The following is a 22,398-nucleotide window of genomic DNA, read 5'->3' as shown; positions in this document are numbered from 1 at the left end:
GGAAACCCAGAACCCCCTTGGCAAGGGATCAATGTGCCTGTAAGAGAAAAGGCATTGGAAAGATGAATGTCCCAACCGGGGAAAGGCTCAAAAGTCCAGCTGGTACAAGGAAGAACCCTGAGAGGAGGACCTCATAGGCCTTGCAGGAATGGACTCAGACTGAGGGGGACCAGGCTCTTTCCACCTTGGCCTCCATGAGCCCCTGGTCAGAATGAAGGTGGGGGGCCAAGCAGTGACTTTTATGGTTGATACTGGGGCCAAGCACTCTGTTGTCACCTTCCCAGTGGCCCCTTTCAGCAAAAGGACTACAACTATCCTTGGGGCTACTGGGACGTGGGCGATACAGCAGCCCTTTTGCCAGGCTCACCAGTGTGAACTAGGGGGCCACAAGGTCCAACATGAATTCCTTTATCTGCCTGATTGCCCCATCCCTCTCCTGGGCTGAGACATACTCTCCAAGCTTAGGGCTTAGATAACCTTTGAGCCCACTGGACACACTAACCTCTGATTGAACCCAAGGCAAGAAGAGATGGAGTCTCTAATACTAGCCATTACTATGCTAGGGGAAGAAGAATGGAGACTATTCTGTGCCCAGGCCCAACCGACCAGCCCGCTAGAGTTCAGACTCACCTTCCCTTCAGTATGGGCTGAAAATGACCCACCTGGACTAGCCCAGAATCGGGCCCCTATCATTGTTGAACTGATCCCAGGAGCCCAAACTCAGAGGCAAAGGCAATACCCCCTTCCACAAGAAGCTAAGATTGGCATCCAAGAACATCTGACCAAACTCATAGAAACAAGTATTCTAGGGACGTCTGGGTGGCTCAGTTGATTAAGCAACTGCCTTCGGCTCAGGTCATGATCCCGGAGTCCTGGGATCGAGTCCTGCATTGGGCTCCCTGCTCAGCAGGGAGTCTGCTTCTCCCTCGGACCCTCCCCCCCCTCATGCTCTATCTCATTCTCTCTCTCAAATAAATAAATAAAATCTTGAAAAAAAAAGAAACAGGTATTCTAGTCAAGTGCCAGTCAGCCTGGAATACTCCACTCCTGCCAGTCAAGAAGCCAGGAGGGGGATACCGACCAGTTCAAGACCTGTGGGCCATCAACAAGGTGACCATCTCTCTGCACCCAGTGGTCCCGAATCCATACATGCTCCTCAGCCAAATCCCAGGGTCATCCAGATAGTTCACTTGCCTAGATTTGAAGGATGCTTTCTTCTGCCTCCACTTAGGTCCCCAGAGCCAGCCACTATTTGCCTTTGAATGGTCTGAACCTGATACAGGGTGCCAGATGCAACTGACTTGGATGCGCCTCCCACAGGGGTTTAAAAACTCACCAACCCTCTGAGGACCTCACCAGCTTCCCAAGAGAGGCCACACGATGCACCCTCCTCCAGTATGTGGATGACCTCCTCCTTGCCAGTGACACACAAGAAGACTGCACAAAAGTCACAAAGGCCCTCCTACAGCTCCTGTCAAACCCAGGATACTGAGCCTCATGGAAGAAGGCACAAATCTGCCAACAACAGGTCTGATACCTTGGTTTCCTCCTCACCCAAGGGAAAAGAGTACTAGGGCCAGAAAGGAAAAGGGTCATCATCTCCCTGCCATAGCCCCAGACAAAAAAAGGGCCTATGAGAATTCCTGGGGGCTGCAGGATTCTGCCACATCTGGATCCCTGGGTACTCAGCAATAGCAAGACCCCTTTATGATATCTCAGGGGGACCAGAACAAGAATCCCTTGCCTGGACTGAGGAAGCAGAAGTCGCTTTCAAAGAGATAAAGACCGCCTTAGGGCAGGCTCCAGCCCTGGGCCTACCAGATGTAGAGAAACCCTTCAATCTCTTTGTGCATGAAAAGGAAAAAATAGCACTCGGGGTACTCACCCAGACTGTTGGACCCTGGCAACGGCCAATTGCTTACCTGTCAAAGAAGCTGGACCCCGTGGCAGTGGGATGGCCACCGTGCCTCAGGGTGCTGGCAGCCACAGTCCTACTCATCAAAGAGGCAGACAAACTTACCCTGGGGCAAGAACTTAACATCAAGGTCCCTCATGGAGTGTGTCCCTCATGCATGCACAGGGACACCGCTTCCTTTCTAACTCTCCTAGCATAATACCAACGGCTCCACTGTGAAAACCCGCAGGTCACCCTCGAAACAGTAAGGACATTGATGAGGAGGAAAAGATGGCAGAGGAGTAGGGGACCCCATTTCACTGGTCCCTGGAATTGAGCTGGATATCTACCAGACCACTCTGAGCACCCATGAAATCAGCCTGAGATGTAAGAAGATCTGGATCTCTACAAACAAAATATCACAGGCCATTGGTTTCGCGGTATGAAGTGGGGAGCTGTGATTCCGCGGGCAGATATCAGAGGATAAACAGCAGCGAGAGGGAGCCTGGCCTTGGGGATCCTACACTGCCCGTGAGCAACAGCCTCACCCGCTGGGGATGGGGCACAGACTCGCAGACCGGTAGTGGCATGGAAAGGACTTTAGGGCAGCTCCCAGAGCAGAAACCTGAAGCGGCAGGATTGTGCATGCGAACTAGGAGTGGCTGGTGGTTTTAGAAGCACAAATGGCAGAGATGTGTCCTGACCTGGAGGCAGGACTGGGAGCGCTGAAGAGGGGCGCACAAACCAGGATGCTGCAGTTTATAGCAGCATGGACAGAAACAGAGACAGTGTGGCCTGGAGAGCTCACTGAAGAACAGACTGTGATCTCTCTGCTCTGAGGCAGAGGGTTGGAAACAGTCTCTTCTGCTCTGACTCTTGGAAGAGACGCAGAAAGCCACCAGGGAAAGCAGCCAGAGAACAAAAGCCCCCCAAAACTACTTACCACTGAGCCCATCCCCCACCATAGGGGAGCAGGGCAACTCTGCCCAAACAAGGTTGCCTGAGGAACAGCGAGGCAGGCCCGTCTACCAGAAGACAGGCTGGGAAAACAAGAGGCCAGCAACCCTAAGGTCCCAAGAAAACAGGTGCCTCTTGCTTGGGTTCTGCTCAATAATTTGGACTCTACACATTCCCTCAACCACCCATCAACAGAAGGACTAGGAGGAGGAATACCCAAAATAGAAAAAACGCAGAGATTATGACTTATGCCACAGATTTACAAATGGATGCAGATATAACCAAGATGTTGGAGATGGAATTCAGGCTAGCAATTGTGAAGACAAAAGCTAGAATAGAGAAATCAATTAATCACAACAGAGAGTCTCTAAGGGCAGAAATGAAAGCTGAATTGGCAGAACTTAAAAATGCTATCAGTGAGATCGAATCCAATCTAGATAATCTAACAGCTAGGGTAAGTGAAGCAGAAGAATGAATAAGCGACCTGGAAGACAATATAATAGATAAAATGGGAAAAGAGGAGGCCAGGGAAAAACAACTAGAATCCATGAAAATAGAACCAGAGGAATAAGTGACACCATGAAGCCTTCCAATGTCAGAATAATTGGAATCCCAGAGGGAGTGGAGAGAGAGGACTAGAAGATGTATTTGAGCAAATCGTAGCTGAGCAATTCCCTAATCTGGGGAATGAAACAAACATTCACGTCCTAGAGGCAGAGAGGACCCCTCCCAAGATCAAGGAAAATAGGTCAACACCCCGGCATGTAATAGTAAAACTTGCAAATCTTAGAACTAAGGAAAACATCTTAAGGGCAGGTAGGGGAAAGAGATGCCTTACATACAGAGGGAGGAACATCAGAAAAACGTCAGACCTATCCATAGAGACCTGGCAAGCCAGAACGGCCTGGCAAGACATATTCAGGGTACTAAACGAGAAAAACATCCAGCCAAGGATACTTTATCCACCAAGGCTGTCATTTAGAACGGATGGAAAGATGCAGAGCTTCCAAGACCAGCAGAAACTGAAAGAATATGTGACCACTAAGCCAACCCTGCAAGAAATATTAAGGGGGGATCCTAAAAAAGGAGAAAGACTCCAAGAGTGACATACAACATAAATTTACTGGGACAATCTAAAAAACGTCTTCACAGGCAACAGGATGACAATTACTTCATATCTTTCAAGAATCACTCTCAACGTGAATGGCCTAAATGCTCCCATAAAACGGCACAAGGTTGCAGATTGGATAAAAAGACAGGAACCATCCATATTATGTCTACAAGAGACTCATTTTGAACCTAAAGATACATCCAGACTGAAAATGAAGGGATGGAGATCCATCTTCCATGCCAGCGGATCTCAAAAGAAAGCTGGGGTAGCAATTCTTATATCAGAAAAATGAGATTTTAAACTAAAGTCTGTAATTAGAGACACAGAAGGACACTCTATCATTCTTAAAGGGTCTATCCAACAAGAAGATCTAACAATTGTAAGTATCTATGCCCCCAACATGGGAGCAGCCATCTACATAAGCCAAATATTCACCAAAATAAAGAGTCATATTGATAACAATACATTAATTGTAGGAGACTTCAATACTCCACTCTCAGCAATACACAGATCATCTAAGCAGAAAATCAACAAGGAAACAAGAGCTTTGAATGATACACTGGACCAGATCAACCTCATAGATATATACAGAACATTCCACCCTACAACAACAGAATATTCATTCTTCACGAGTGCACATGGAACTTTATCCAGAATAGATCACATACTGGGCGAAATCAGGTCTCAAGTTATACCAAAAGATTGAGATTACTCCCTGCATATTCTCAGACCACAATTCTTTAAAACTGGAACTCAATTGCAGGAAAAAAATTGGCAGAAATTCAAACACTTGGAAGCTAAAGACCACTCTGCTCAAGAATGTTTGGTTCCACCAGGAAATCAAAGATGAACTTGAACAATTCATGGAAACCAATGAGAATGAAAACACATCGGTCCCAAACCTATGGGATACTGCAAAGGTGGTCCTAAGGGGGAAATACAGAGCCATCCAAGCCTCACTCAAAAATATAGAAAAATCCTGAATTTGCCAACTAACTCTACACCTTAAAGAACTAGAGAAAAAGCAACAAACGATGCCTAAGCCATGCATTAGAAGACAAATAATAAAATTAAAGCAGAGATCAATGAATTAGAAACCAGAAACACAGTACATCAGATCAATGAAACTAGAAGTTGGTTCTTTGAAAGAATCAATACGATCGATAAACCACTGGCCAGACTTATCCCAAAGAAAAGAGAAAGGACCCAAATTAATAAAATTATGAATGAAAGGGGAGAGATCACGACTAACACCAAGGAAATAGAAACAATTATTAGAAATTTTTATCAACAATGCTATGCCAAGAAACTGAGCAATCTGGATGAAATGGAAGCCTTCCTGGAAACCTATAAGCTGCCAAGACTGAAACAGGAAGAAATTGACAACCTGAATCGGCCAATAACCAGTAACGAGATTGAAGCAGTGATCAAAACCCTCCCAAAAAACAAGAGTCCAGGGCCTGATGGATTCCTTGGGAATTCTACCAAACATTCAAAGAAGAAATAATACCTATCCTACTGAAGCTGTTCAAAAAATAGAGACAGAAAGTTTCCAGACTCATTCTATCAGGCCAGCATTACCTTAATCCCCAAACCAGCCAAAGACCCCATCAAAAAGGAGAATTTCAGACCGATATCCCTGATGAATATGGATTCCAAAATCCTCAACAAAATCCTAGCTAACAGGATCCAACAATACATTAAAAGGATCATCCACCACGACCAAGTGGGATTTATCCCCGGGAGGCAAAGGTGGTTCAACATTCTCAAATCAATCAATGTGATAGAACACATTAATAAGAGGAGGGAGAAGAAACATATGGTCTTCTCAGTTGATGCAGAAAAAACATTTGACAAAATACAGGATCCTTTCCTGATTAAAACTCTTCAGAGTATAATAGGGATAGAGGGAACTTTCCTCAAGTTCATAAAATCCATCTATGAAAAAGCCACAGTGAATATCATCCTCAATGGGGAAAAGCTGAGAGCCTTTCCCTTAAGATCAGGAACACATCAAGGATGCCCACTCTCACCACTATTGTTCAACATAGTACTAGAAGTCCTAGCAACAGCAATCAGACAACAAAAAGAAATAAATGTATTCAAATTGGCAAAGAAGAAGTCAAACACTCTTTTCACAGACGAAATGATACTTTATGTGGAAAACTCAAACGACTCCACTCCCAAATTACTAGAACTCACACAGCAATTCAGTAATGTGGCAGGATACAAAATCAATGCACAGAAATCAGCTGCTTTCTTATACACTAACAATGCAAGTGTAGAAAGAAAAATTAGAGAAAGGATTCCATTTACAATAGCATCAAAATATAAGACACCTCAGAATAAACCTAACCAAAGAGGTAAAGATCTATACTCTAGGAACTACAGAACACTCATGAAAGAAATTGAAGAAGACACAAAAAGACGGAAAGATATTCCATGCTCATGGATCAGAAGAATAAACATTGTTAAAATGTGTATGCTACCCAGAGCAATCTATACCTTCACTGCCATCCCGATCAAAATTCCAATGACATTTTTCAAAGCGCTGGAATAAACAATCCTAAAACTTGTATGGAATCAGAAAAGACCCCGAATCACCAGGGAAATGTTGAAAAAGAAAAACAAAGCTGGGGGCATTACGTTGCCTGATTTCAAGCTATATTACAAAACTGTGATCACCAAGAGGTCATGGTACTGGCACAAAAAGAGACATATAGACCAATGGAACAGAATAGAGAGCCCAGATACAGACCCTCAACTCTATGGTCAAATAACCTTCGACAAAGCAGGAAAAAACATGCAATGGAAATAAGACAGTTTCTAGTAAATGGTGCTGGGAAAATTGGACAGCTACATGCAGAAGAATGAGACTCGACCATTTTCTAACACCATACAGAAAGATAAACTCAAAATGGTTGAAAGACCTCAATGTGAGACAGGAATCCATCAAAGTCCTAGAGGAGAACATAGGCAGTAATCTCTTTGATATCAGCCACAGCAACTTCTTTCAAGATACATCTCCAAAAGCTAGTGAAACAAGAGCAAAAATGAACTTTTGGGACTTCATCAAGATAAAAAGTTTCCACACAGTGAAGGAAACAGTCAACAAAAGAAAGAGGCAACCCACAGAATGGGAGAAAATATTTGCAAATGACACTACAGATAAAGGGCTGGTATCCAAGATCTATAAAGAACTTCTCAAACTCAACACCCAAAAAACAAATAATTAAGTCAAAAAATGGCAGAAGATATGAAAAGACAGTTTTCTGAAGAAGACATACAAATGGCTAAGAGACACATGAAAAAATGTTCATCATCAATAGCCATCAGGGAAATTCAAATCAAAACCACATTGAGATACCACCTTACATCAGTTAAAATGGCAAAAATGATCAGGGATAGAAACAACAAATGTTGGAGAGTTTGTGGAGAAAGGGGAACCTTCTTATACTCTTGGTGGGAATGTAAGTTGGTTTAGCCACTTTGGAAAACATGGGCAATTTCCTCAAAAAATTAAAAATAGAGCTACCCTATGACCCTCAATTGCACTCCTGGGTATTTACCCCAATGACACAGATATAGTGAAAAGAAGGGCTATATGCACCCCAATGTTTATAGTAGCAATGTCTGCAATAGCTAAACTGTGGAAAGAGCCGAGATGCCCTTCAACAGATGAATGGATAAAGAAGATGTGGTCCATAGATACAATGGAATATTACTCAGCCATCAGAAAGGAGGAATACCCAACTTTTACGTCAACATAGATGGGACTGGAGGAGATTATGCTAAGTGAAATAAGTCAAGCAGAGAAAGTCAATTATCATATGGTTTAACTTATTTGTGGAACATAAGGAATAGAATGGAGGACATTAGGAGAAGGAAGGGAAAAATGAATGGGGGGGAATCGGAAAGAGAGATGAACCATGAGAGACTATGGACTCTGAGAAACAGGGTTTTAGAGGGGAGGGCGGAGGTGGGATTTGTTAGCCTGGTGATGGGTATTGAGGAGGGCACATACTGCATGGACCACTGGGTGTTACACAAAAACTATTGATCGTGGATCACCACATCAAAAACTAATGATGTATTGTATGGTGACTAACATAACATAATAAAATTAAAAAAAAAACAGTAAGGACATTAAATCCAGCAACTTTTCTCCCCACAGAAGAGGGGGAACTAGGCATGACTGCTCCGAGGTGACTGATGAAGTCTACATGAGCCGTCCAGATCTGCGGGATCAAGCCATAAAGAATCCAGAGCTCATGGTGTTCAGCGATGGCAGCAGTTACCTACAAGAGGGTGTCCAGAAAGCAGGTTATACAGTAACCACAACCACTGAAGCCCTAGAAGCTAAGGCATTACCAGCTGGATGGTTAGCTTAACAGGCTGAGTTATATGCCTTAGTCCGAGCCCTTACACTCGCTGAAAGCAAATGAATCAACATCTATACTGACTCTTGGTACACCTTTGCTACTGTACATATACATGGAGCCATCTACAAGGAAAGGGGCCTCCTAACTGCTGCAGGAACATCTATCAAGAACAAGGAGGAGATACTGAGACTCCTTGAAGCCATCTGGCTTCCAAAGGAAGTAGCAATCCTGCACTGTAAGGGACACCAGAAAGGAGATGACTCCATAGCATGGGGAAATCGTCTGGCAGATGAGGCAGCCAAGATTGCAGCCAGTGAGGACATAGACAGAGCCCCCTCCCTCACTATGGCCCTAACAACTCTGGAAGAAGTCCCTCCACCCCGTTACACTAAGAAGGAAAAAGAATGGGCCATGGCTAAGGGAGTCACCCTGACTGAAAAGGGATAGTGGATGATGCTAGATGGGTGCATCTTTGTTCCAACATCAACTAGAGGGCATCTAGTCAAGGAATACCACCAACTCACTCATCTGGGGAAAACTGCATTAGAGGCCCTTCTCAAGAAGCACTAGTACATCAGTCAGCTGCCAGCACTATGCCAAGCAGTGAGTGAACGATGCATAGCATGTGCTAAAAATGCTTGGTTTGCACCATGGCCCCCGCCAGGTGTCCAGAGGATGGGAGCAACCCCCTTTGAAGATCTAGAGGTAGACTTCACAGATGTGCAGCCAAGCAGGGGATTCAGACATCTCCTAGTAATAGTATTCACATACTCTGGGTGGGTTGAGGCCTTCCCGACTAGGACAGAGCAAAGCCAAGAAGTAGCTAAAGTCCTCTTGTGGGAGATCGTGCCCCAGTTCAGCCTGCCACTAACAATCCATAGTGACAGTGGGCCCGCATTTGTGGCAGACATTGTACAGGTCTTGACCAAATCTCTCAACATCACCTGGAGACTCCACACCGTTTACTGGCCCCAAAGTTCAGGGCAAGTAGAGAGAATGAATCACACCCTCAAGGAAACTTTAGCAAAATTTTGTCAGGAGACTAACCTCCCATGGCTGGATCTGCTACCCCTAGCTCTCCTGCATGCTCGCCGCATACCTGGGACAGTTTTTTCCCCATTTGAATTAATATATGGACGGCCTCCCCTGTGCTTAGGAAGCCTTCCAGGAAACTTGCGTCAAGTTGAAGATAAAGGGATAAAGGAACAGCTTCAGGCCCTGGGGGCCACCCAAAATAAATTACAAAAGTACACCATCGAGAGGGCCCCAATCTCCTTAGGGTCTCAGGTATACTCCTTCCAGAGAGGGGACTCAGTTTGGGTCAAAGATTGGAAGAAAGACCCCCTCAAACCGCAGTGGACAGGGTCCCACACTCTTCTAACCACTTCCACTGCCCTCAAGGTCTCAGGTGTCACCCCATGGGTCCACCACTCCAGAATGAAGAAAGCTCATTATTTGAATGAGGAGCTGCCCCAGCGGAGAGTCCAGGCAGATTTCATGAACCCACTCTGGCTTCACCTTCGATGAGACCCCACCAACTGATGGACACCTGCTCACCATGGTCCCTGGCTCTCATCAGCGTGATTTCCCTCACCTTAAGAGTCGGACTCTACACTGTTGCCCCTCCTGACTGGACTTTCTCCCAGAGACTTACTATTGTCATTGCTTATTGGGTGTCTCTAAGGTGTATTACTGCACTCACTTGTCCACGGGTTTCATCTGCTGACGGGTTAGCCACAATGACTCCCTCTACCTAAGGTCATAGATCCCACTTTTATTGGCCTTCTGCTGTCTACTCCTGAGTGCATTTCACCATGATTTTCCTGGCCCCAGTCAGTCCCGGTCTTCTGCTACCTGGTGTGCTGTTCCTCCTCACTGCCTCTAGCTTGCCCAGCCCAGCAAGGAGGGCAAACTCTTGTATCACTGTCACTGGCAGATGGACTTTCCAGCTTATCCGCCTCAATCCCGCACCAGGGCCCCCACTGACTTCTTCCACTTGGGATGGGCACACACCAAAGTTTAACCTCCATTTTGATGTATGCCAGCTTCTTGATACCTCCTGGGAACCTCATAGACGGTGTTCCTACCATGGCCCTCACTCTGATTACTGGCTGGTAGATATCTACATCTGTGGGGGCCCTATGCCTCAACAGCCAAACACCTGCCCTCAGTTCTGCTTGCAAGCAAGGGGATGTGAGTCATGGGTGGCAACTTGGCTGGGAATGGAACGATGGTCCACCAGGTGTCACCTCAAACAGTGCAGTGATATCTGGATTTCCTTGTCACGCAAGGCCACCCCATCCTCTTGCCCTATCACTGTATATGCTCAACCTCTCAGTCTAGAAACCAGTGCCACATCATGGGCTACAGGAATTATTCTCCTGTTGGGCCAATATCACCCTATGGGGACTGACCCCATGGCCAAATTTATGATTAAGTCCGTGTTCACTCCAAGACTTATAGTCAACCCCCAGAGTCACACAGAAAATAACTTGCCTTGGTGCATCCTTGGGTCCCCCATCCACATGCAGCAAGCATCTATAGCACAACTGTTAGGTATGATTAATGCCTCCCACCAAGCTCTTAACCATTCAAATCCACCCATCTGACTGCTGGATCTGTATGAAGCCTGGTCCCGCCCAATACCTAGGTGTCATCCTCAACCAATCTACTATGTCACCTCTCATCTCAGCACCGGGGACCTCAGATTATCCCTTTCTGGCTCTGGTACCACTGTATGGCAACACTTCCTCTCCCGTCATGGGCCACAGTTGGGTCTGTGCACCTAACAACACTTTTTTAGCTTGTGATCAAGGTGTATACATATGCATCACCCCGCATAATCAATCATGCACCCTCGTCAGTCTCTTACCTGATCTTTCAGTCCTCCCTGGGAATGATAACCCACTCATATGGAGACATCCTAGCTGCGCTCGGCACTCTCCCGCAGCCATCCCTCTTATCGTGAGCCTGCTGGCCACATCAGGTGTTGCCCTCAGCGGCGCTGGTGTTGGGATGTCTCAGATTCAGTACCAGGGGTTAACTCAACAACTCACGGCGGACTTTTCCGCCCTCACTCAGTCAGCCCTGGCCCTGCAGCACCAACTCGATTCATTGGCCTCAGTGGTCCTCCAAAACAGGCATGGGCTTGACTTGCTCACAGCCACCCAAAGGGGGCTCTGCCTCTTCTTACAAGAGGAATGTTGTTTCTATGCTAATGAGTTGGGGGTGGTCCAAGAAATTCTGACCCAATTGCAGGAATGAGTACATCGCCGGTTGGAAACACTCCAGTGGACAACTTGGTGGGATACCCTCTCACAATGGTTCCCTTGGTTTGCCCCCCTCTTCAGCCCCCTCTTATTGCTTTTCCTCATAGTAGCATTTGGTCCTTGTATTCTTAATGCCCCTTACTAGGTTTATCACTACTCAAATTGCTAAAATCAGACTCTGGTTACTCCTTACTCACTATCGCCCCTTAAAAGATGAAACTGATGCCCTCTAAACTAGGTGTTTCAAGGGGCATGAAAGGGGGGAATGATAAGGAAAATTTGTGTCCTAAGATGGCTGACTGAGCCAGCAGGAGAGTCCCAGTCTTTGCCCTGGGGCTCTTCCGGGTTATTCTCCCTGCTCTGCTTCCCACGTGGACCAATCTGGGTTCTCCCTGCCCCGCTTCATGCACATGCCAAAGTGCCAAGTATGCGGAAGTAGATGTGTATAAATTGCCCCCTTTGTTTGTGCTTGGGGCCCAGATCTTCGGAGACCACTCTTCTCTGAGACTCCTGGAGATAAATAAACTTCCTATCCTCCAAGATCTCCGGGTGCCGCTGGTTCTTCCATCGGGCCATCCAGTCCAGGTTCTGTAACAAGTTTTACTTTCCTTGTAATTTATGGACATAGTGTTCTCTAGCACACAGACCCACATACACCCAAGAACAACTGAAACACCCAGCTTTGTTCACACTGATAGATTATAGCACCACTTCCCAACCCCTCCTTTTTAAAATTTTTCAATTTTTTAAATTTTATTCTTGTGTTTCATTTTGGCTTTGTTTTTTTGATGGTGGCGTCTGACCACTCCTGATTTTGCTGGGGTGCAAATAGCTTGGGTCGTGATTGATATTTTGTACTCTCTTCATTCGCTCAACCATCCCTCAAAAGAATGAGTAGGAGGAGGAACTCCCAATAGAGAAAAGAACCAGAGAAAATGTCCTCTGCCACAGAACTAATGGATACGGACATAAGCAAGTTGTCAGAGAGAGAATTCAGGATAACAATCATGAAGTCAATAGCTAGGCCTAAAAAAAAGCATTAGTGACGGTATAGAATCTCTAAAGGCAGAAATGAGATCTAATCAAGCTGAACTTAAAAATGCTATGAATGAGATGCTGTCTAAACTGGATACTGTAACAGCCAGGGTAAATGAGGAAGAAGAGTGAATCAGTGACCTAGAACATAAGCTGATAGAAAGGAAGCAATCTGAGGAAAATAAGGATAGGCAGCTAGTAGCCCATGAAAATGGACTTAGAGAGATCAATGATGTCATGAAACACTCCAATGTCAGAATTACTGGGATCCCTGAAGGGGTGGAGAGAGAGAGAGAGGACTAGAAGGTACATATTGAGCAAGTAGCTGAGAACTTCCCTAATCTGGGGAAAGAAGCAAGCATTCATGTCCAAAGGGCAGAGAGAACCCCTCCCAAAATCAATAAAAATAGATCAACACCCTGACATATAATAGTGAAGCTTACAAACCTTAGAGCCAAGGATGGTATCCTGAAAGCAGCTAGAGGGAAGAGATTCCTTACGTACAGAGGGAAGAACATCAGAATAACATCCGACCTGCTCACAGAAAACTGGCAAGCCATAAAGGGCTGGCAAGACATATTGAGGCTATTAAATGGAAAGAACATGAAGCCAAGAATACTTTACCCAGGAAGACTGTCATTCAGAAAGTATAGAGAGATAAAGAGCTTTCAGGACAGGCATAAACTGAAAGAACATGTGTCCACCACACCAGCTATGCAAGAAATATTAAGGGGGATTCTGTAAGAAAAGAGAAACCCCAAGAGTCATATAGACTAGAAAGAAACAGAAAACCTACAGAAACAAGGACATTACAGGCAAAACAATGGCACTACATTCATATCTTTCAATACTTACTCCAAATGTAAATGGGCTCAATGTTCCCATGAAAAGACACAGGGTCTCAGATTAGATAAAAATGCAGGACCCATTTATATGCTATCTACAAGAGACTCATTTTGAACCTAAGACAACTCCAGATTGAAAGTGAGGGGATGGAGAACCATTTACTGTGCTAATGGACCTCAAAAGAAAGCTGAGGTAGCAATTCTTAATTCAGACTAATTAGATTTTAAACCAAAGCCCATAGTAAGAGATGCAGAGGGACACTATATCATACTTAAAGTGTCTATCCACCAAGAAGATCTAACAATTGTAAATATCTATGCTCCCAACATGGGAGCAGCCAATTATATAAACCAGCTAATAACTAAAATAAAGAAACTTATTGATAATAATACATTAATAGTAGGAGAACTCAACACTCCAATAACAGCAATGGCAGATCAACTAAGCAGAAGATCAAGAAAGAAACAAGATGGGCACCTGGGTGGCTCATTTGGTTAAGCGACTGCCTTTGTTTCAGGTCATGATCCCAGAGTCCTGGGATCAAGTCCTGCATCGGGCTCCTTGCTCGGCAGGGAGTCTGCTTCTCCCTCTCACCCTATCCCTTTTGTGCTCTATCTCTCTCTCTGTCTCAAATAAATAAAATAAAATCTTAAAAAAAAGAAAGAAACGAGCTTTGAATACATTGGACCATATAGACTTCATAGATATATTCAGAACACTCCAACCTAAAACAACAGAATACTCATTCTTCTCGAGTGCACATGAAATTTTCTCCAGAATAGACCACATACTGGATCACAAAACAGGTCTCAAATGATACCAAAAGATTGAGATTATCCCCTGCATATTTTCAGACCACAATGCTGTGAAACTGGAACTCAAACACAAGAAGAAATTTGGAAGGAACTCAAACACTTGGAAGTTAAAATGCATCCTGATAAAGACTGATTGGATCAACCAGGTAATTAAAGAAAAAATTAAACAATTCATTGAAACTAATGAGAATGAAAACACATTGGGCCAAAACCTATGGGATACTACGAAGGCAGTCCTAAGAGGGAAATACAGCCATCCAAGCCTCTTTCAAAAAATTTAAAAAATCCCAAATGCACAAGTTAACCTTAAACCTAAAGGGCCTGGAGAAAGAAGAGCAAATAAGTCCTAAACCAAGCAAAAGAAGAGAAATAATAAAGATTAGAGCAGAAATCAATGAAATAGAAACCAGAAAAACAGTAGAACGGATCTACGAAACCAGAAGCTTGTTCTTTGAGAGAATTAATAAGATCAATAAACCTCTGGCCAGACTTATCCAACAGAAAAGGGAAAGGACCCAAATTAATAAAATCATGACTGAAAGGGGAGAGATCACAACTAATACCAAGGAAATAGAAACAATCATTAGAAATTATTATCAGCAACCATATGCCAACAGATTTAGCAATCTGGAAGAAAAGGATGCATTCCTGGAAACTTATAAACTACAAAGACTGAAACAGGAAGAAATAGACAATCTGATCAGACCAATAACCAGCAAGGAAATAGAAGTGTTAATCAAAAACTTCCCCAAAAATAAGAATTCAGGGCCAGATGGTTTCCCAGGGAAATTATACCAAACATTTAAAGAAGAAATTATACCTACTCTACTGAAGCTGTTTCAAAAAACAGAAATAGAATGAAAATTTGCAAACTTGTTCTATGAGGACATTACCCTGATCCAACAAGAGGACAAAGATCCCATCAAAGAGGAGAATTACAGACCAATATTTCAGATGAATAGCAATGCCACAATACTCAACAAGATCCTAGCCAATACAATCCAACAGTACATTAAAAGGATTATCCACCATGAATAGGTAGGATTTTTTCATGGGATGCAAGGGTGGTTCAACTTTCACAAGTCCATACATGTGATAAAGCACATTAATAAAAGAAAATACAAGAACCATATGATCTTCTCAATTGACCCAGGAAAAGCATTTGACAAAATACAGCATCCTTTCCTGATTAAAAGTCTTTAAAATATAGGGATAGAGGGAACATACCTCAATATGATAAAAGCCATCTATGAAAAGCCCACAGCAAATATCATTCTCAATGGGGAAAAACTGCGAGTTTTTTCCTTAAGGTCAGGAACACAAAAGGCATGCCCACTCTCACCACTGTTGTTCAACATAGTACTGGAAGTCCTAACCTCAGCAATCAGACAACTGAAAGAAATAAAATGCATTCCCATTGGCAAGAAAGAAGTCCAACTCTCTCTCTTCACAGATGATATGCGAATTCCACCTTATGTGGAAAACCCAAAAGACTCCACCCCCAAGTTGCTAGAACTCATACAGCAATTCAACAACATGGCAGGATACAAAATCAATGCACAATCTGTTGCATTTCTATACAATAAAATGTAACTTAAGAAAGAAATTAAGGCATCAATTCCATTTACAATAGTACCAAAAACCATAAGATACAAAGGATCTATACTCTAGAAACTACAGAACATTTATGAAAGAAATGGAGGAAAACACAAAGAGATGGAAAAACATTCCATGATCATGAATTGGAAGAATAAACATTGTTAAAATGTCTATGCTGCCCAGAGCAATCTACACTTTCAGTGCAATCCTTATCAAAATACCACTGACATTTTTCACAGATCTGGAATAAACACTCCTAAAATTTATATGGAAACAGAAAAGACCTTAAATAGACAATAGAATGTTGAAAAATAAAACCAAAGCTGGGCGAAACACAATGCCTGACTTCAAGCTATATTACAAAGCTATTGTCATCAAGACTCTATGATATTGGAACAAAAACAGACCCATGGATCCACGGAACAGAATAGAGAGCCCAGATATGGACCCTCAACTCTATGGTCCACTAATTTTGGATAAAGCAGGAAAGAATATCCAATGGAAAAAGGAAAGTCTCTTCAATAAATGGAGCTTGGAAAACTGAACAGCCACAAGTAGAAGAATGAACCTGGACCATTCTCTTACACCATACAAAAAGATAAACTCAAAATGAATGAAAGACCTCAATGTCAGACAGGAGTCCATCAAAATCCTAGAGGAGAACATATGCAGTAACCTCTTTGACACTGGCCACAGCAACTTCTTTCAAAAAGTCTTGAAGGCAAGGGAAACAAAAGCAAAAATGAACTTTGGGCTTCATCAAGATAAAAACTTCTGCACAGCAAAGGAAACAGTCAACAAAACTATGAGGAAACCCACAGAATGGGAGAAGATATTTTCAAATGACATTACAGATGAAGGGCTGGTATCCAAGATCTATAAAGAACTTCTCAAACTCAACACCCCAAAAATAAATAATCCAGTCAAGAAATGGGCAGAAGACATGAACAGATATTTCTCCAAAGAAGACATACAAATGGCTAACAGACACATGAAAAAATGCTCATCATTAGCCATCAGGGAAATACAAATCAAAACCACAATGAGACACCACGTTACACCAGTTAGAATGGCAAAAATTAACAAGCCAGGAAACCACAAATGTTGGCACAGGTATTGAGTAAGGGGAACCCTCTTACACTGTTGGTGGGAATGCAAACTGGTACAACCACTCTGGAAAACAGTATGGAGGTTCCTCAAGACAGAAAAATAGAGCTACCTTATGACTCAGCAATTTCACTACTATGTATTTATCCTACAGATACAGATGTAGTGAAAAGAAGGGGCACCTGCACCCCAATGTTCATAGCAGCAATTTCCATAATATCCAAACAGTGGAAAGAGCTGAGATGTCCTCAACAGATGAATGGATAAAGAAGATGTGGTTCATATATGCAATAGAATATTACTCAGCCATCAGAAAGGATGAATACCCACCATTTTCATCCACATGGATGGAGCTGGAGGGGGTTATGCTAAGTGAAATAAGTCAAGCAGAGAATGACAATTATCATATGGTTTCACTCATATATGGAACATAAGGATTAGTGCAGAAGACCGCAGAAGAGGGGAGGGAAAACTGAATGGGAAGAAATCAGAGAGGGAGACAAACCATGAGAGACTCTGGACTCCGGGAAACAAACTGAGGGTTACAGAAGGGAAGGGGTGGGGGGTTAGGGTAACTGGGTGATGGGTACTGAGAAGGTCACATGTCATGAGCATTGGGTGTTATATGCAACTAATGAATCATTGAATACTACATCAAAAACTAATGATGTAGTATATTTTGGCTAACTGAATATAAAAAAAGAGAACTTATGAAACTCAACACCTAAAAATCAAATAATTCAGTCAAGAAATGGGCAGGAGACATGGACAGACTTTTCTCCAAGGAACACAGATAAATGGCTAACAGACACATGAAAATTTGCTTAATGTCACTCATCATCAGAGAAATACAAATCAAACCACAATGAGATGCCACTTCACACTGTTCAGAATTGTTAAAATTATCAACTCAAGAAACAACAAATGTCAGCAAGGATGTGAAGAAAGGGGAACCCTCTTACACTCTTGGTGGGAATGCAAACTGGTGAAGCCAGTCTGAAAATCAGTATAGAGGTTTCTCAAAATGTTAAAAATAGATCTACCCTATGACCCACAATTGCACTACTAGGTATTTATCTAAAGGTCACAAAATAGTGATTCAAGAGGGCACATGCACCCCAGTATTCATAGCAGCGATGTTCATATTTGCCAAACTACGGGAAGAGCCCAGATGTTCATCAACAAATGAATGGATAAATAAGAGTTCACACACACACACACACACACACACACACACACACAGAGAGAGAGAGAGAGAGAGAGAGAGAGAGAGGAATATTACTTAGCCATCAAAAAGAATGAAATCTTGCCATTTGTGGCAAAGTGGATAGAACTAGAGTGTAATATGCTAAGTAAACTAAATCAGTCAGAGAAAGACAAATACCATATGATTTCACTCATGTTTGGAATTTAGGAAACAAAACAGATGAACATAGTGGGAGGGAAGGAAAAATAAAATAAGATAAATACAGAGAGAGAGGCAAACCGTAAGAGACTCTTGACTATAGGGAAGAAACTGAATGTTGCTGGAGGTGAGGTGGATGGTGGGATGGGATAATTGGGAGAAGTAGAGCACTTGTTGTTATGAGCACTGAGTGTTATATACAATTAATTATTCATTAAACTCTACCCTGAAACTAATAACACAGTACATGTTAACTAACTTGAGTTAAAAAAAAGAAAAAATAATTTAAAAGAAATATGATATTGATATTATGGAAAATTGATATCAGGAATTTTTATGTGATAGTAATCCTTTGCCTATTTTTAAAACAAAATAAAATAAAATAAAAATATATTTGAAGTATTTATGACTAAGATGATTTGATGTCTGGAATTTATTACAAAATATTACTGTGGAGAATGTGGGAGTCAGTAGGGATGTGAAAATACAAAATTGGCCATATACTGATATAATTGTTAAAGTTGGGTGAAGGGTACATGAGAGTATAGTAAACTATTCTACTTTTACATTTTGAAATTTTTAGTTTAAATAATATATATTTATACATGTATGTACACATATATACACACATACACATACATGCACATACACACATACACACGTGTGTGTGTGTGGGTGAGTGGAATCAGCCTGCACTCTACATCAAGGAGAAGCAAAGAAAACATCAATAAGAAGAGTGTCACAGGAATGTTGTGACAATGCAGCCTGGAAACTGATCACCTGTTCAGAGCTTCAGGGCACAGCATCTGGGATTCTGGTTTCTTCTATACAAATCCTAACACAGCAAATGTAATGCAGTGCATGTTTACAAGAAAGAAAGGTGCCTTTCTTATCCATGGTGTCCAAAACTCAATTCTGAGCTGGAGATTATTGGGGAGAAGGAGTTTCCAAAGCAGAGGGTACAAATTAATGATTGAGAATCTACATCTGGCCCATAGACAGGTTTCTTTGAGTCCATGGTGCTATAATAATTTTTAATTATATGCCAACATTCAAAATCTAGGACATTTCACATAAAAATCTTGATTTTCTGGTTTTCTTTAAAATTTGGGAAATTTGGTAATGCTTAGTTGGATTTGAATGACAGTTCTTACATTGGGCAGTGCCCTCCAGTTTGGCACAATCTCCATCAGGTCTGCTTTACTTATTATTATTTTTTTAATATGCACATTTTTTTCTAGTGAGCAAAGGTATGCTATAGGTTAGTGGATTGTGCTTAGCTCCAAAACCCTGCTCTAATTTCACCTAATTTAAACTGCCTTTGTGTTTTTCAATACTCAGTAAAACCTGTGGGACTCTGGTAACAAGGGAGGGAGTGATGTTTTTGCTGCTTAATCTTAGCATAAGTGTTATTACTTCCCTATTAGAAAGACCCACGAGTGTTTAATGTGGATAATGCCTATTCAGGAGACACCAGACTTAGTGTTTTCCTAGGTTGGTTTTATAAAAGCTACAACTGAGTAGGAACAAGACATAAGGGTAAAAATCCATTAATGAAGCCTCTGTCCATGAGTATAGATGGATCAGTCTTTGTTTTAAGACTTTCTTCTCTTTCTATCTCTCACAGACTCATGTGTGTGTGTGTGTGTGTGTGTGTGTGTGTGTGTGTGTGTGTGTTGGGAATATGGTGGAGGTGCGCAGACCTGTATGGATTCTGTGGTGGGCTTCAGGTGGGAGCTCTTGGTATACACTTTGCTGCATCCTGCAAAATCACATTGGTGAATCTGTCTTCTCTTCAACTCAAGTGACTCTTCTCCCCGCATTTGGGTCATTGCTGATGGTCTGAGCAAAGAAAGAGATAGTACCAAAGAATGATTTTACCATGGAAGCTAAATAAATGGACTTACATACAATGGAATCCCCTCATACATGCATTTAATTTATGCAAATTTAAGAGTAGGCCTTCAAGAGAAGAAATAATTTAAATAGGTCAAGCAATTCTCTCAACTAGGACATTCTTCTCAGTAAGTGGAGGTCCCAGGAGGTGGTAATGTTTCCTTGGGTTGTTTCTGTTCCCAGTGTGAGCATTTCACTCTAACAAGACTCATTTTTGTATTTACATAAATGTATTTTTTTCATACTACATAGTTGTTAAAATGTAAGACAAGTACTTTATTAGTTATAACACTGGAAGACAAGAGTGCTGCAAACTTACAGAGAGAAAGAGTATGCAACTGTACTTTATGGGAAATTTATAGATTTTCAAGGGCAAAATTGGTGGTCTAGACAATTAGGACATAACTCTGCCATAACATGCATGTCTATGCACATGTGTGATTATAAACTCACACCTTTGCCGGGAAAGCAATTTACCTATATTTTGTTATCCTTAAATGCTTACTATTGTGTCTGAGAATTTGTTCCACTTCTACAACAGACACACACATATATACACAGACAGACCTGAAATAAAGACAAAAGTACTCACTCTTGCTGTAGTCCCTTAATACCCTGTAAAGCCAAAGATCCACTCTCAGTTGCACTCTCCTCACTGTCACTTGGGATATCCAGTGAAGACTTGGAGGTGGTGTAAACTCTCACTAAAATCAAAGAAAAAGAACAGTGTGGGTTACAAATATGTGTGCCTCTGTATCATTTTCAGGATTCCCAGTATGGTTCACAATGAGAAGTAGCAGCAAGATAGAGAAAGAAAAAGCCAAGAAAAAAGAAGTGCATTTGTATGGAAGGAAGAGAAAAACATTTAAATTTTCTTTTTTTATATTTTTATATTTTTTATTTTATTATGTTACTCACCATACAATACATCATTAGTTTTTTTTTCAATATGGAAAATCAATTTTATTTCAATAAATACAAATAAAGAACTGGAAATTGAAATTTAAAATAAAAATAGTACCATTTAAAATAACATAAATCATGAGATACTAAGGCATAAACCTTAGAAAATGCCTGTAAGATCTCTATCTTTTTTTGTTTAAATTATTTTATTGTTATGTTAATCACCATACATTACATCATTAGTTTTTGATGTAGTGTTCCATGATTCATTGTTTTCGTATAACACCCAGTGCTCCATGCAGTACATGCGCTTCTTAAAACCCATCACCAGACTAACGCATTCCCCACCCGCTCCCCTCTAAAATCCTCAGTTTGTTTCTCAGAGTACATAGTCTCTCATGGTTCATCTCCCCCTCTGATATCCCAGCCCCCTGTCATTTTTCCCTTCCTACAATCTTCTTTTTTTTTTTTAACATATAATGTATTATTTGTTTCAGAGGTACAGGTCTGTGATTCATCAGTCTTACACAATTCACAGTGCTCACCACAGCACATATCCTCCCCAATGTCTATCACCCAGTCACCCCATTCCTACTACCCCCTACCGCTCCAGCAACACTCAGTTTGCTTCCGGAGATTAAGAGTCTCTTAGGGTTTGTCTCCCTCTCTGGTTTCGTCTTGTTTCATCTTTCCCTCCCAGTATTTTTTTCAGACTAATTTTATTTTTGTAAATTTTTTTGCCATTTTTTATTTTATTTTATTTTTTTAAATTTTAATTTAATATGTTTTGTCAGTCAACAAACAATACATCACTGGTTTTTGATGTGGTGATTCATGATCCATTGTTTTCGTATAACACCCAGTGCTCCATGCAGTATGTGCCCTCGTTAATACCCATCACTGGGCTAACCCATCCCCCCACCCCCTGCCCTCTAAAACCCTGTTTGTTTCTCGGAGTCCATAGTCTCTCATGGTTCATCTCTCCCTCTGATTTCGCCCCCTTCCTTTTTCCCTTCCTTCTCCTAATGTCCTCCATACTATTCCTTATGTTCCACATATAAGTGAAACCATATGATAATTGACTTTCTCTGCTTGACTTGTTTCAAGTAGTTCCATCCATGTTGATGTAAAAGTTGGGTATTCATCCTTTCTGATGGCTGAGTAATATTCCATTATATA

At 42.0% G+C, this 22,398-nt stretch overlaps 1 protein-coding gene across 1 annotated transcript in view; it reads right to left on the bottom strand.

Annotated features, from left to right (window-relative positions):
- The window catches only part of KLF8 (KLF transcription factor 8), a 120,868-nt gene that overhangs the window by 48,679 nt on the left and 49,791 nt on the right, over positions 1-22,398 (bottom strand). Inside the window, 3 exon segments of the mRNA XM_028093087.2 lie at positions 20,124-20,144; positions 20,147-20,262; positions 20,909-21,020. Of these exon segments, the coding sequence (XP_027948888.1) occupies positions 20,124-20,144; positions 20,147-20,262; positions 20,909-21,020 (249 nt within the window).

Source organism: Eumetopias jubatus, unplaced genomic scaffold (assembly GCF_037043125.1).
Source record: "Eumetopias jubatus isolate StellerSeaLion01/CBP00866 unplaced genomic scaffold, mEumJub1_p1.0 scaffold_11, whole genome shotgun sequence".
Classification (NCBI taxonomy): domain Eukaryota; kingdom Metazoa; phylum Chordata; class Mammalia; order Carnivora; family Otariidae; genus Eumetopias; species Eumetopias jubatus.
Note: the sequence above shows the minus strand (reverse complement) of the source record. Positions and strands in the feature narration are given on the sequence as shown.